General features: G+C 40.3%; 2 protein-coding genes across 2 annotated transcripts in view; both read right to left on the bottom strand.

Annotated features, from left to right (window-relative positions):
* LOC104952088 (mitogen-activated protein kinase kinase kinase kinase 4-like) overlaps positions 1 to 9,471 on the bottom strand; it is a gene marked incomplete at its 3' end in the record, with an annotated part of 11,413 nt that extends 1,942 nt beyond the window's left edge. The window contains exons 1-4 of the mRNA XM_010778843.1: positions 9,314 to 9,471; positions 8,838 to 8,924; positions 6,586 to 6,909; positions 4,996 to 5,166 (exon numbers count right to left, since the gene is read on the bottom strand). Of these exons, the coding sequence (XP_010777145.1) occupies positions 4,996 to 5,166; positions 6,586 to 6,909; positions 8,838 to 8,924; positions 9,314 to 9,454 (723 nt within the window). The remainder of the gene's footprint in view (positions 1 to 4,995; positions 5,167 to 6,585; positions 6,910 to 8,837; positions 8,925 to 9,313) is intronic.
* A 2,428-nt stretch (positions 9,472 to 11,899) lies between these two features.
* On the bottom strand, positions 11,900 to 15,204 carry LOC104952086 (mitogen-activated protein kinase kinase kinase kinase 4-like; the record flags this gene model as incomplete). The annotated part of the gene is made up of 6 exons (XM_010778842.1): positions 11,900 to 12,140; positions 12,702 to 12,774; positions 13,554 to 13,729; positions 14,310 to 14,388; positions 14,497 to 14,551; positions 15,074 to 15,204. Coding segments are annotated over 6 exons (755 nt in total), but the record flags the coding sequence as incomplete, so codon positions are not given.
* Between the last annotated feature and the right edge of the window lie 1,018 nt (positions 15,205 to 16,222).

The raw sequence follows: 16,222 nt of genomic DNA, 5'->3' as shown, positions 1-16,222 counted from the left end.
CCTGCCACAGGGGTGGGTGGGTGTGTGTGTGTGTGTGTGTGTGTGTGTGTGTTCCAAGTGAATCTGCGGCCCCCTGGTGGCCAGTACATAAATGATGTGGCCCCCACCACCATCCAAGTTGCCCATCCCTGCTGTAGGGGGTGTGGTCTCAATTGCCATGCAGTAAGGAGTGTGCTATGTGCATGTGATTGAGGAATGGCATGGATATTCAAGTGTACTTGAATGGCATCTGTTTGTTTTAGTCAAGATTATGCTAAAATGTACTTTCCCCAACTACATTTAAATTCCCTATGAAGAGCCAACCTTCAATTTTGAAAATTCCCAATTTATTCCCATGGAAAGTTTCCATCTTTGAAAATTCCCGGAATTTTGCAACCCTAGTTACTAGTAATTGTAACTGGACTCATTTTTTTAAAAGTAACCCCTTCCAACCATCCTTGATGCACAGCTTTGTTGAAAACTCAATTATAATCCAGGTCAGTTACATCTGCTATTTATTAGACTTTTGCAATGGAGGTAGTTTAGGTAAAGACTCTAGGTAAAAGTTAATGCGTTTTTGATCAAAATTGTATTTCCAATTGTGGATTTCTTTACAAGGTAGCCTTGTAATACGCAGGATAACTGTGTCAGGGCCTTGCATCACCATCGCTGCAACCCATTACATGAACACATGGAATAAAGCATTGATTTTACTTTTAACTTGACTCAAACTACAGAGGAGGCATTTGGAAAACTTGACCTATTGGCCTCAGAGGATTTTCAGAGTTTTAATTTAAAGCTCCAAATCATGACTCAACCCCTAAATATACCACATTTACAAAGAAGGAAGAGAGAAGGAATAATCTCAAAATCCAAGTACACACAAATGTCATGTCATACTTTTGATTTCTGAGAGAACAGGGAGAAAACAAAAGTTAAAAAGCAACACAAATAGGAGGCAGTGAATGAAGAGACCAATATAGGTGAGACTCTTATTGTTGACTCATTCCCAATTAATAATCATCCTTAAATACCTTTAAGGGAATGACCTGGTTCAGCTATAGTGCCTTTGTGTATTACAGTTATAGTTTTAATCAAAGACTATGTGGTACATCTCTAACAAAGAGGAGACTTCAGGTGTCATCCACTTACATTCATTACTGTAGGATGCTTTCAATATCCATTAAAAGGAGAGGATGATAACATAAGTATTTCCCAAATAATACTAAATTAAACAATACATGTAACTTCAAGGCATTTTAAAGCTTGACGAATACATACAATACTTAATCTGCCTTGATTGAAATGTAGTATCTCATCCATTGTTATTTACATTAACACTTATTTTTAAATAATGTTTCAGATGAGTCAACATGAGTTTCACCAATTGTAGTCCACAGGAAGTTTAAAGCTTCACCACCGTCGCTAAGCATGAGGATGAATTGTGTAAATAAAGCAGGATTAAAGGCCGGCATGCAAACATACATGTAAGCAAAACCAAATGCAGGTCAGACCACATGCACGCAGTCACAGCACGGCAAAGAAAGCTTGAGATTTGAACTCTGGAGGACACTCTGGCCCAATTCCAAACTGATCCTGACAACCTTTCCGTCTCAACTACCACGAAACAAAAAGTTACAACAGTTCCTGCTTGAGAGAGTGGAGTTTGTCCCAAAGCTTTCCGCTGGATTTACACCCTCCACTGATTCAGCTGTGAGTGTGACTACAGAAAGAGTTCACTCAGTCGCTTAGTGGGAGTGTGTTGGGGTCGGTTTGGAATTGGTCCTTTCTGATCGAGTAGCAGCAGAATCGAGTAGTTTCTGTTGTTTAAATGGAACTGGACATCTTCCACGTTTGATTGCATACGAGATTACGCCAAGACTACAGCTTCTTCCCGCTTGGAAACTAAAGTAGTTCAGTCTGCAGTTTCCAATTTTCTTTAATCAGCACTAATCAGAAGACGTCAGATGAACCCATCCAAGTTTGATTCAGGGAAGTACATGCGTGTAACAAAGTTAAAACACAATGCCACAACTGACTCGCGGCTAATGAGAGAAAACTGATTCCACTTTTAACATAATGGCAAATGCCTAATTAAACACCAGTGAATTACATCATCGCCCTCATTTTACCATGTCACAGCATCATTTGAATTATTTAATCTGTGTGTCATATTCAAAACAGATTGACTTCAATGAACTGTGATTATTCATGCTTAGTGGGTTGAGTCTTTCTCTGGGAAGAAGACTTATGTCTGAGTCACCCTGCAGTAAATCTGGGTGCCCATAAATGATGGATGATTTGAATCACCAGCACACAATGAGGAGTTACAGTATGTTCCGATCCCAACATACAAGCAAACACATCGTATAGGCGGTCTTTGGGAAAAAGAGAAATAATTACACAGTCAGAGTACGTGCTTTTGTTTGCTTTGACGAGTGGGAGGACAACCTGTCAATCAAAGAGTTAATCATGGCAGAGGAATTTATAAACAGGGTTGTTATCGTTTCAATGTTGTTCCTTGTGAGTAGAAAGGGATATTGTGTCCGACAGGTGCACATGGCAGCAATAGCCCAAACATTTCCATGAGGAGAAACACTCTACGGCTTCAGAAACTATGCAAATACAAAAACTAAATGTGCCGAAACACATGCAGATGAAGGAACATCTTCACCAACAGCACGAAGATGTAAATACCAAACTCTGGCCAACTGTATAATGCCTAAACGTCAACAAGTGTGAATCATTTGTTCGTGTCCTGTGGCTTCCGTTGGGTTTTGAGCTTCTTGCAGCGTTTGAATTATGCAGCACTTTTAGACGAGCATTTCGTGAAGTTGGCGAAGAAGCTTCTTCGTTTGCCATCGTTTTGGAAACGGCAGCGCGTTTCTCCTAATGGAAATATGTTGGGCCGGTGTAGCACGTATGCACCATAGTTTTCTTTTAGATTAACGAATGAATCCAATCAAACATATGTAATGGCTTGAAGGTCTGAAAATTAGCATTAACTTGGAGATCAAACGAAGACACACAAAAAGATTGGTGGATTCAAATTGAATCGATAACAACCCTTAAAGGGTCTTCAACAAAAGCAGATCCATTATCCAGAGGAAACAACCTGAAAGAGTGGAGAGGAAATCACCTGAAATAGAGAACTTTAATCAGGGTTATTGCTTGGAAGAAAAAGGGAAATACACAGGTCAGCAAATCCAGTTAATAGACATGGAAGGAGCAGCAACATGAAGAGAAAGCTACAAGCAAGATTGGAAACACAAGGCTTTCACTTGCCTCAATGCAGGGAAGGCTGCCAAGTGAATGACAGCACCGTAAATCCATTTGCTTTTCCCAAGGCCAGCATTATCGGGAAATGTGCATCCACACTCAGCATCTTCTAAACAATATCAAATGCGAGCCTTTCACACCGAAAAAATGCTTTCTACAACCACCAGTTTCAAAAAGGGCTTTACTGTGAATGACTATATCATCAGACAACATTAAAGTACCACATACATCAAACCGGATTGTTTTATGGCTAGCATAATCATTATATAGTCGTACAATTACTGCTTTAACTCTAACAGTCCAAATTAAACTTTACTGTCAGAGCCCAGCACATTAACACAAGCTTCAAACAGCACCTAGAAATTATTTAAATTATTTCTGCATCGTTTCTCACCAATCCTCCAACAACAAACAATTAAGAGAAAAGAAAAATGAGCTGGTGTAAACCAAACAAAGACTAACCAGTCCGGCGTCCACATTTCCTGTTCATTCATGACACACCCTACCAGGAAGTCTTTAACCCAACAACAACAACAACACAACAGGGGTCATTACAGGTCAAATCATATGGAAAGGACATGTACTGTATGTAGGCATCAAACGACCATGTCATATGACCACATGAGCTTTTAAGGCATTTCTCCCACGAGACTCACACTCTCTTCTAGAGCTGCTCAATTAAATCGTATTTTAATCGCAATTACGATTTTCGCTTGCAACGGTTATGAAAACAACCTAATCGAAATAAAACGATTTTTCTTTTTATTATTATTTCTTTTTAATTATTTTAATTATTTTTTCTTTTGGTTTTTCAGTTGAATTATACTGTTATTATATGTTCAGGGTAATCAACTGTCAAAAACCTACTGTTCACATTTTTTATTTCAATAAATTGATGTTTTCAAAGTAAATGGATAATCGTTTTTAATAATCATGATATCAATTATTGACCCAAATAATCGAGATTATGATTTTTGCCATAACCGAGCAGCCCTACTCTCTTCTCTCTGTTGTGTTGAGGACATTACTAAACACACAGGTCCAGAGTAGAATACCAACAGAAGCGCTGATCATTAAGCTATGATAACTAAATCGTGTGGGAGAAAAAGTGGTAAACAACCACCTCGAGCACACATTATCTTTCTTAGGATCCCCATTAGCACAAGCATTAGCATCGGCTCTCTCACTGTGGTCATTACCATACAGACCAAACCATCATATCAACCAACATCTTATGTCACATTGGATTTAGCTTTAGGGTAACATGAACCTCCTTTCTTTTGTGCTTGAGCAAAGAGAGAATAAACATCCATCAAATCTCTGATGTAACATTTCTGCCACAAATGTTGATAAAGCATTGGTGGATCTCTGCCTGACAGATAACCAACTTTCATCCATGTCTGTTACACTCGTGCTGCTTTATTTGAGCTGCTTGTAATCTGTTGAGATCTTTCCCTGAAGCTCTGGACCAAAATACACAACGGTAACCAAGCAACAGAACCAATGCTTTAAAACACGTCTAGTGATATCTAGCCGTAGTGACACAACGTTATCAATGCAAACATCAACATTAAACAGGTCAAATACCACCAGAGCGGTGCAGCATAGCAGAATGCAAGGCCCCGTACCACTTCACACAAACTCCAAATGCTGCCTGTGTCCAGGAGCTCTGAGAGTAAAGAGGAAGGAAGCACTCCAGAGGAAGGAGGGAGGGTGTTTTGAGCACGGTGTGGTTACCTGTGGTTCGACGGGCCGGTGCATGGCGGGCGCCTCGGAGGCCGAGCTCCCGTTGGGGTGGGAGGAATCGGAGCGGGGGGGCACCGGAGGCTGCGGGGGTTTGATCTGCGGGGGTTTGATCTGAGCCGCCTGGGGAGAGCCCTGGATGTTCTTCCTGTACCGATCATCAGACTACAGAGGACAGACAGACAGACGCATTAGCAGTGGTTTAGAGCAGAGCTTGAGCTGGTCGCCATTCTACAAGAGCCCCCTCACTCATCTGTGATAATTCGCCTACATTTTTTCATGTATTAAACCCTTTGTTATCGTGTTTAACCCAACTGCTCCTAAATGAAAATCACGTGTATAACTCACATTCAATACAAATGCATTTCAACTTGAGATGTACACGTAAAACAACTATGTTAACACTCACTACTTAGATAGGAAGCCAATAATGTATTTTTCTGAACAGTCACTTTTATCCGTCATATTTGAAAAAGAAACATTGTTATTTTCTGTATGCAAGACAAACGTTGTGAGTGAGGACGTTAAGAAGAGTGGACAGAAGCGGTTAAACGTTATGGTTAGTGCCGCCGCAGAGACGGTTTCTACCAGCGGTGAATCAAGCACGTCAGAAAGTCATCAGCTGATACGGGAGGAACAGCAAAGAAAGCACTTCCTCCAGGGCAGCGGTGTTATTGTTGCCACAGTATTCCCACAACCCTGCTAGTAGGACAACGGCACCACAACCAGCACAGAGGGTCATGCACTTCCCATGTGGAGAGACACACATTCACAAAGGTTAGGACACACACCGAGGTCCAGGACCAGCGTTTTTTAGTCTGAAATGTCAAAGTAATCGTTGGCAAGACTTCATTTGTTCCTCAAAGCAAGGGAATCCAATCTACTGTAAATCTGAAAATGATTGCTCTTATACTTCTTCCTACTGTAGCTTTCACTGAGCTGCTCTAACCAAATCTTTTGGGCTCTAATTGGATTTGAACTTTTAGGCATTTCAACCGAGAATAATCAATTTGTGAAAAGTGATTTCAGGTGGCTGCAGATTCAATCACATTTGCAATTAGTGAATCTGATTGATTCGATTATAATGTAATCAGCAAATTCATTATATATGAATTGTTAACATCAAATCGGAGATACAGGGTCCTGCCTTTTAATAAGGTCAGACTGAAGCATTCTTTTGTGCACCAGCCAATCCTCAAATTAAATCCAAGGTCAAATGTAGGTCAGAGGGTCTTGAGCGGGTGTCTCTTCAGTGATCGTGATGTTATGTTGAATGTTTGTTTTCTTTGTAGCTTGTCTTAAATATGTGTCCTTGTTGATATCCAAATGGAGCTGCTGTGATGCGAGAAAAGTGCCAGACTTGATCTTGGTATTATTGTATCGTGATAAAACTCAGAACAGAGTGAGGACTTGAGCAGTTAGACAATAAGACTGGTGGTAAACAAGCCAACAAACAGCTAAGTTAGAGCCAATTAGCCCGTCTACCAAGCGTCCACACACCCCACACCAGCAGCTAGCCATCCCCACACGGTGCGAGTGAGTTCACACAAGCAGAGGAAGTGCTCTACAGCAGCGAGGGTTCACCTCTCTGATTGGCTCAGAGTCGGGGGCGGGGTCAGCGACAGGAAGCTTGGGTTGTGCAGTTCTCTCCAGACTGGGATTTTGAACCGTCTTCTCAGATTCAGCGCTCTGTGGTTGTTGGGTTGTCTCCGGCTCAGAGCTCTGCAGGGGCTTCACCCCCTCGTGCTCCCCGCTCTGGGGGGGTTTGGAGCTCTGCTGCTGGGAGGATTTGTTACCATCCAGGCTGGGGTTTTGCTGGAGGGACAGCAGGAAGGCCTGCTCCTGCTGCAGCTGCCTCTGGAGCTGCTGGGCCTGGCGCTGCTCCTCCAGCTCCCGCCATTTATTCTCCTGAGTAACAGGAGGGGGCAGGTTGAACCAGAACCTCTGACAGGAAAAACCTCCTGGGATCCCGACACATTCCTCCTACCTGCAAGAGTCTCTAAATCCACCTGGTCTTCATGAGGGAAGTAAACATGTTCACCTTTCTATTGTATGATAGCAAGAGCGCTACAACGGCCCATAAAACTTGTAGCGAGAAACGCACAGCACTTTAAAGAAAAGATACAAGTATAAAAACATAAATGTGTTTTCTTGATTCCACAGGACCACTGGTCACTCTGAAGGAGGGAAGAGGAGTTATTACACGGCTTAGATGAGTACGCGATTCTGATTGGTCAATTTAAACATTCCAAAGACCGTTGCTAGGGAGAACACACTGTTGCTAAGGAGGACACTCTGAAAATACAAAACACTGCAAATAAAATACGAAAAACTCTGCAAGAAGCTCAAAACACAATGGAGTCAAGGGGGACACTAAAAAGTGACGCACACAGCTGGGACCAGGTTGTTGTTGGCGTTCGTTCGGGGATTATAAAGTAGGCCAACTGTCAAGTGTTGTAGGTTAGCTACGTTAGCTAGTTAGCTTAAAGAATATCTGCAATGATATCGGAAGGAACCATGTGATCACATTGTTCAAATAAGCCAATTAAAGATACACTTTAGGAAAGTTTCCAGTGACTTTATAATCCCCAAACGTCAACAATCCCAGCTGTGTGCATCACTTTTGAGTGTCCCCTGGTTTCTGTTGTGTTTCCATCTTCTTGCAGCATTTCATTTATGCATTTCTTTTAGTAAACGCTACACATGTGATGTCGAGTCGGTGAAGACGTTTCTTCATATGCAGGTCTTTTGGCACATTTGTGTTTTTTTATTTGGATTGTTTTTGAAAGTCCATCACAAATGTGTTGGGCCGTTTTAATGCATTTGTACATGTTGGCCACCTTACCCTTCCCTTTCATATACAAAAGTAATCGTTTCCGGGAGACTCATGCTCTAACCCCCTAAAACTAAAGCAACATAAGCTTGTGGGGCGAATGTCCAAATGCACATCTGGTAGAGCAGTTAGCTTTCAACCACTGAATTATTATGAGACGAATGATTATTATAATTGACGGATTGCCAGAAGCTTCATCTAAAGTATGAAGCGCTTGTTAAACGAGAAATTAAAGATTTGTTCTCGTTAATGTGGCCTAAGAAATGTTTGACTATTGAAAGTGTGAAACCAACAAACCATGATGTGAAGGAAATTTGTTTTATTTTTTAAAGCTAGAGTTTATGAATGGTGAGTGTGTATGAACCGGGGAGTCAGCCAATAATAAAGTGACGGTGTGAAACCTGGAAGTGAAGACATGAGGGCTCATATCCTTTCATTATTCCCGTATCCTCTGTATCCCCTAAAGAGCAGCTGAAAACATGAAGTCATACAAACCACCGAAATATCCCACATAAGAAACATCTGGAACGAAATCAGGGGAAACCCTCTCTTCCAGCTGGACGACTAGCTTCCTGGTGACGACATTACTATCACTACGGGCCTGTAAACATCCCCACTAATAGAAAGAAACCCTGACGTTCTTATTACGCTCTGACCTCATGTGTTAAAGGCTCCCCGCGGATCGACATAAGTTAGTCCCAAAAACATAATTCAGTCAGATCGAAAGGAAAAGTTTGTGCAGCAGAGGAATTATAAGTAGCTGCATTAAGACTTTTAACAACCCGTGAGCTGTGGAGACATTAAGAATAATCACTTGGGACTGAAAAGCGGATGGAAATAACATTAAGGGAATAATTAAGATTTACAGAGGCAAGTGGGAAAGAGAGAAGAAACTATTTAAGTAGAGAATAAGTGTTAAAGGAGTATGAGTCGCCAATACTTAAAAAACCCAGAAGGTTATATATTATTGAGGGAAACTGCGGTTTCGAGTGAGGCGACTCACCAGCAGCATGGCCTGTTCGTGCAGCAGCTGCTGCTGCAGGATCTCAAGGTGCTTCTGCTCCTCCTCCAGCTGACGACGGATATACTCCTGTCAATCAAACACAGAGCGTGTTTATTAGCTTATATCGCCTTTCCAGCCCAGGTTAGATTTAAAGGGGCCCTAGTCTGGTCATTTATAGGTTTTTGTATTTAGTGTCTCTACTGGGACATGTCTCCATACTTTAATGGAGCTCTTTTTCTTCTCACACTGCCTGTGCTGCAGCACCTCTTTTCACCCTCTGTCTGAAACCAGAGCCCAGTCTGCTCTGATTGGTTAGCTGGCCAGCACTGTTTTGATTTGTCAACGGATTAGAGATGTCCCGCCCTCTATCACGTTCAATGTTTTGGAGCACGAGTGAAATAGTGATGTCACTATGCGTACTTTAAAAAAAAAAAATCCACTTTTTGAACAAAGCAACCTCTTGAGTGTTCCCTGACCTGCTCTCGGTCGGCCCTCCTCTTCTCCTCCTCCACCCTCCTGCGCTCCTCCTCCTCCTTGCGGCGCCGCTCCATGTCCTCCACCCGTCTCTTCTCGTCCTGCTCGCGGCGCCGCTGCTCGCGCTCCTGCTGCCGCCGCATCTCACGCTCACGACGTTGTTGCTGTGGAGACGAGAGTTAACGGAGAAACCGGTCAACCTACCTTTTTGTGTATCCACCAGGCTGTACCCTTCACAGGTTCATAAAGAAATCAGATTACTGTTACATTTCTAAACAACGGGGATTACTAGCACGATTACATTGTAGGTAGAAACCTAAAACGATCATCATCCGTTAATGTGTGTCCCCGTGCTTCTGAGCGCTTCCACAAACACTTGTCCCCTTCTTTAATGAAACGATTACACCATCCTCAAGTACTCAAAGCAAATCAAGATGTGATTACAGTAGGGATGTAACGATATATCGAATATCGCGGTAAATATCTCTCAATACCTTCGTGAGACTGACGCGATTTTTTTAAATAATTTTTTTTAATTTAAGTTTATTTTTCAATATCGCGATAAATATCGTACCGTGGACTTTTAATCGAGATATTATCGTACCGTGAGTTTTTGGTATCGTTACATCCCTAGATTACAGTGGTATTGTTAAACCAGCTAAGCAGGCTTGGGGAGTAACGGATTACATGTAATGGGTTTAGAAAATCAGGATACAAAAAAAGGTAACTGTATTCCCTTACAGTTACATATCAATAATCACATTACTCTTACTTTTCTAAACAATTGGGGATCACTAGCCGGATTACAGTGTTCCTAAAAACCTAAAAATATCATATAGTGTGTGTTGTAAAGGATCAGATGTTGTCTCTTCTCTGTCAGCTGTTCTGTGGGATAATACTTTACTTTTCTTTGCTTCATTTGTTCTGTTTTTAACTCAGCAGGTGAACCTATCATAAAATAGTGTGTGTGAGCTTAACTGTGTGTGTTAAACTAAAACTGAGCATTTTCTGTCAGCTCACATTTTATTTTTGAACAAACAACGTATATTTTAAGGTCTTTTCTTGTATGAGTAAATAAATGCAGACGTGGATGAGCTGAAGTGACAGAAAAAGGTTCAAATGCCCTCATTCATTTTTGGAGGATTTTAGATCATTCCTCAAATGGTCCAAACCTGTGCATTTTCAAAACTATTTACATGCAGTTTTGTTGGAAATAAAGAAACATAGCAGTATATTTTAAGGTATATACTTGTATGAGAGGTGGACATGAGCTGAAGTGACAGAAAAAGGTTAAAACGTCCCATTTAAAGCTCTGCATTAAAACTATGTTAAGTCTGACAGACAGTGATCTGACACGCGGCTCTCTAAGAAGACACGATGAAGAAATTAAACTGATTTCTGTCAGTCAGAGTTTTACGTAAAGCTTCGGGACATTAGATTTGGGTTAGAGTATCATCGTGTTTGCACTAATGCAGTCTTCAGAATCCACAGGAGCTGAAGACAGCACATGCACAGTGATATCTCTGTAACATGGCTCGAGCTCAACTCTGTGATTCAAACACGTGCAATGTCATTTATTTATATATTATAAACACATCATACACACACAAAAAAGCGAATTCTTTAAATTATTTTCTATACTCTAAATTAAAAAATTTTTTTAAATGTCAGCTTGTTGAAAAAATGCAGCTTTAGTTTTTTTATGTAAATACATTTTAAAAATAAAAGTTTCCAACTAATATTCATCTAACTCAGGGGTGTCAAACTCAATTTCATCTCGGGCCACATTAGCATCATGGTTGCACTCAAAGGGCCAGTTTTATATATAAGACTATATAAAAATACATATATAAATATGTAATATATATAAAATAATGTATTATATCACATTATTGCCTTTGCAATGGATTATTATCGGATAGGGTAATAACTTCATAATTAACTACGTCTGAAAGCAGAAGTCTAGGGCAGGGGTTCCCAAACTTTTCAGCCCGCGACCCCCAAAATAACAGTGCCAGAGACTGGCGACCCCCTGTCGGGGGGGGGGTCCATGAGTGTTTTTTATTGGTTAAGTGGTCCTTGGTATGTAAAAGTTTGAGAAACACTGCGCTAGTGGATTGTCAAAGGGGGAGCCTCGTTGCGGGGAAATTATACAGATGGCTAGTCCGCCCCTGAAAATGTCTATGCAAACGTTATTATTAATAATGATTTTTTTTTTTGTTATTATTAAAAAAATTAATCAATTTTTTTTAATAAATTTCTTTTTTTTAAATTTTCCATTTTTATTTTGTAATCATCTCGCGACCCCAACTCGGGGGGTCGCAACCCCCACTTTGGGAACCCTGGTCTAGGGCACATAACTGCAAGTCTCTTCAGTGAAAATGTCACAAAATGATTTAAAAAGAAAAGCCACATTCTGAAAGTGACGTTTTGAAAAAAAAATAACATTTTGAAAAAAAAGTCAAATTTGAGATGCATTGTGGGACATGTAGTTTATGGGCAACGTGCTTATGTATGTATCTGCATGTAACCGAATAATAAACATATTATATTCTTTCAGAGATCTTGTGGGGCCACATCACATGAAGTCAAGGGCCGGATTTGGCCAGCGGGCCTTGAGTTTGACACCCCTGAACTNCGATTTTCTCGATGCTGTCCGTCGAGTGCGGAGAGCACAGAGGGGAGACTCGAGGTATCACTGCAAGGGCCCTCAGCTGGGAGGCGTCCCTGAAGTAGGCCGACCGTCGTCCTCTTTGTCTCCTCGCCAGGCTCCTCGAGCGCGGCGGTCGTCGTGTACGGTCCTCGTCGTCGAAAGCTCTCGTCCTCCTCCTGTTCCGCGGTTGACGACCGGCTCTCCGTCTTTGACGTAGCTCGTTTTCTTCCTCGTCTCCTTCGCCGACTCCTCCACTCTCTTCTAATTATTTCATGAAATAACTATGGTTCAACCCTTTCACAACAACGATCTGCCGTATTTCTATACCGTAACAAACCACTCGGTGATGGTTAAATTCGCTTTACTTTTCAATACGCAAATTATTTTATTTGTATTTGTTTATTCCACACATGGCAGTTATTTTAAAACAAAAGATGTGCACTTTACAAAACCACTTATACTGGTTGTTTATTTTTGTATAGCGCATGGTGGAAAGGAGCAGGGAGAAGAAATCTTATTCTATCTGCCCCTGCTTAAAAAAAGAATAACCATAAAAAAGTAAAATAAAAGCAATATTCTTTCAGTCACAGTTGCTTACAAATACTGAAACATAAAACCAGAACGAAATCAAAAGTCAACTTCAGACGTCCCGACATCAGGGTGCTGAGGATTTAGTGCAATGCATAAAAAAAAAGCAATAACGAAACGTTTCATATGAGTTGATGATAAATTCTCACCTCGGCTCTCCTTCTTGCTCGTTTGCCTCTTCCTCCTCTTCTTCACTGCCACTGTATTCATACTCCGTCTCATCTGAGGAAACCAAGGAAAAACAACTTAACAGATGAGTAAAAGTCATTCAAACGTTAGACTGTAAACACACACAATGTTCATATTGATTCCCGTTTTATTACAAACCAACATTTTGAGACTTTTTTTGAGTCGTATTGATATTCTGTACAAACTGTAAGGTCCACTGGGACAAATGTAACACTTGTGATATTGGGCTATATAAATAAACATTGATTGATTGATTATTATTATGTGCCGCTTTCCCCCTTCTACTCCAGTAGGACTCACACTTTTCCTTGTTCATGTGATGTTTGTTTTGTTTCTTTCCGTTAACTGTCAAGTGGGAACGAAGTCTTTTTTTGTACGTTTTTGTGTTTCTCTTATTTTCCTACCATACTGTTATGATTGGCTGTGAATAAGAAAATATGAAGGACAGACCATCTATTTCTATTTATTATTATTTTTTGAGAAAGGGGCAGGTAATATAAGATTATTTTCTTCTCCCTGCTCCTTTTCGGGTACGGTGTGTTTATAGAGACTTTTTTTGTAAATAATTGTTATACATTAAGATGTGCATACCATGAACGGAACAAATACAAATTCAATGCAATTAAATACATAATGCAATGGTAAAAACATTGGTAAGGTGGAAAGTGTAATGGTAAAGCATTACATGTAATCAATCATAACCATTTTATTATAAACCAACAGTTTGAGACTTTTTTCCCCTAAAAATAATAGTTTAAGCTTAAATGTAACATTAGAGGAAAGTGTAATGGTAAAGCGTTGGATGTTCTCACCCTTCTCGCCCCTCTTCTTCTTGGTGCGGTCGATGTGGTCCTTCAGCTGGATGCGCACCTGCCTCTCGTTGGGCTGGTCCCGGATGTACGGGTGTTTGAGCAGCTGGTCGGTGGGGGGGCGCTGCGTGTAGTTCTTCACCAGGCAGCCCTCGATGAAGCTGAAGAACTTCTTCGACCTGTTGAGGATAAATGTGATGGTTTGAGTTAAAATGTGAAATACAATATCCTTTTTTATAACACAGTTTAGGTGAAAACTTGATTCTGATTGGTCAATTTGGACATTCCAGGGGTCTGCAATTGTTTCATAGCAGACCGTTGCTAAGAAGAGTAGTCCGTTGTTAAGGAGAGCAGACTGCCGTTAAGGAGAGCAGACTGTTGCTAAGGAGAGCAGACTGTTGCTAAGGAGAGTAGACAGTTGCTAAGGAGAGTAGACTGGACGTCAGAGAAATCCACATAAGAAGACAGACAGGAAGTAAATACTAACAGAACACAGTATGGGCTCTGGCTGTGTTTAAAGACTGGTTACCGGAAAATAAAATATGAACAGACGTGGACAGTTACAGAAATCCTCGATCTGTGCTGCCGTCATTTTAATTTACGTTGCTTTATTTCTTAGGCTGAAGCAATACGATCATTTTCCAATCAACATTATGAGTCAAGCGGTTGGTTTATTTAGGATGTAGCAGTGGATTAAGTGCCTTGATTCACATTTTCCCTTACATGACGAGAGTGGAAAGATTAAAAACTGAAGCCCACCATTTTTTAGACTTGAGCCGAGGAGGAGGATTTCTAGGAATGAGGAAGAGGGCTCTCATTGGATGCATGTCACAAAGAGCTAGAAGAAACAAAAGAGAGAAGAGCAAAACGAATACATAAAAGTTAAAAATAGTTTACTTTTTAAATGATTTATAGTTTTTGAAACCTGAATGTGATGTGAACTTACGTGGAGCTCCTTCAGCCATCTCTATGGCGGTGATTCCAACGGACCACAGGTCACTCTGAAGGGGGGGAGAGGAGTTAATACACGGCTTGAATGAAAACTCAATTCTGATTGGTCAATTTGAACATTCCAAAGGCCGTTGCTAAGGAGAACAGCCTGTTGCTAAGGAGAACACTCTGATCAAGGGATTACAGTATGTGCAATAATATCAATCCACAAAAAGAAGTCCGGTCAATTTGATGTCAGAACGTCGTCTAAAGTGTAAAAAAAACACACAAGTGTCTGAAGGAAAATATGTTTTGCTTAATTTGTTGTTATTAAACTGTTCAGAACTTTTAATTAGGCACATAAACCGTAACAAGAGGCTTTAATATTAAACTGTAAAAATAAATACACCGTTTTTTTAAATGTGGAAGATCTGGGAGTTTTACTTCACTTCATGATGGGGACTATTTTCTCACTTTCCTGGGATTCATTCTTGTTATTTTTACTTCTATTAGCTATCTTGATTTCTCTGCACACAGCCCATGTTGTAATGTTAAACAGCAGATCTCATGTTAGTTGAACTCAGGTTCCTCACCCTGTAGTCGTAGGTAGCGTCTGGGTTTTCGTCGCAGGCGATGACCTCCGGGGCCATCCAGTACGGCGTCCCGATGAAGGTGTTCCTCCGCCCCACCGTGCGGTCCAGCTGAGCACTCACACCGAAGTCCACTGGGAAAAGAAAGTGACATTAATTATCAAACGATTCATTAAGAAAGTTGTTTCTATACAGTATCTGAGAACCAAAACAAATCGTACCCGAGGAGTGTCGTACGCAAATACTTGTTGGACTCAAGTAAAATGTGGAAGACGTACTCAAATCCTTTACTTAAGTAAAAGTAGAGACATGAAGGTGCTTGAATGCTTTATAACAAATGATGTCGTTACTTGAGTAAAAGAACAGAAGTTTTATCAGTTTTAAATGTACTTAAAGTAACAAAGTACTCAGTTTGCAAAATGGCTCTTTTTACAATACTACTGTAAAAGTTGAGATATATTTAAATACGTGTAGAAATACTGTGTGGAGGTAGTATAGTAGTGCATCATATCATGAAGGCATAGCGTTTTTTTCATATAAGATTAAGATTTACTTTATTGATCCCAATTTGGGACATTTTTGTAAATATGCATATGTAAACCATGTTAAATAAATGTAGTGGAGTAAAAAGTGCAATATTCACCTCCAAAATGCTAGAGCAGAAGAATATTAAGCACAAAAGGAAAATATAAAGTATGTCTAAGCTAAGGTGACCAGATTTTCAAAATTAAAACTGGGGACATTTTGAGTTTTGCGGTCAATATATCATTAACATATCCAATGTTCTTCACTGTTAAAGAAAAAAGGGGGACAATTCTGGTTTAATGTAATTCGAACATTTGAACTGTTGGATACAAACAGAAGGAAGACAGCTCATATATGGGAAGACTGCTCATATGAGACTTATAAGGTATTTTATTTTGAAACTCTACATCAGATTGTCCTGATTCTCTCTGAGTGACTAGATGGGGTCTCCTGCTATCACCCTGAAGTGAAATAAATTTGATTGACTTCGAATGACTCTTTGATTATGGACAGTTTCCATTAAATAATAATAATAATTTAATTTCCAGTATGAATATGTTTGGTGTGTTTTTTAGGTATATTTGTTATTGACCGAGTAAACTCTTTTATTTTGAAGGCAGTTTTTAC

This window comes from Notothenia coriiceps, unplaced genomic scaffold (assembly GCF_000735185.1).
Source record: "Notothenia coriiceps isolate Sejong01 unplaced genomic scaffold, NC01 NC01_scaffold00019507, whole genome shotgun sequence".
Taxonomy (NCBI): Eukaryota; Metazoa; Chordata; class Actinopteri; order Perciformes; family Nototheniidae; genus Notothenia; species Notothenia coriiceps.
The sequence above is the reverse complement of the archived record's forward strand: the minus strand, read 5'-3'. Positions and strand labels throughout refer to the sequence as shown.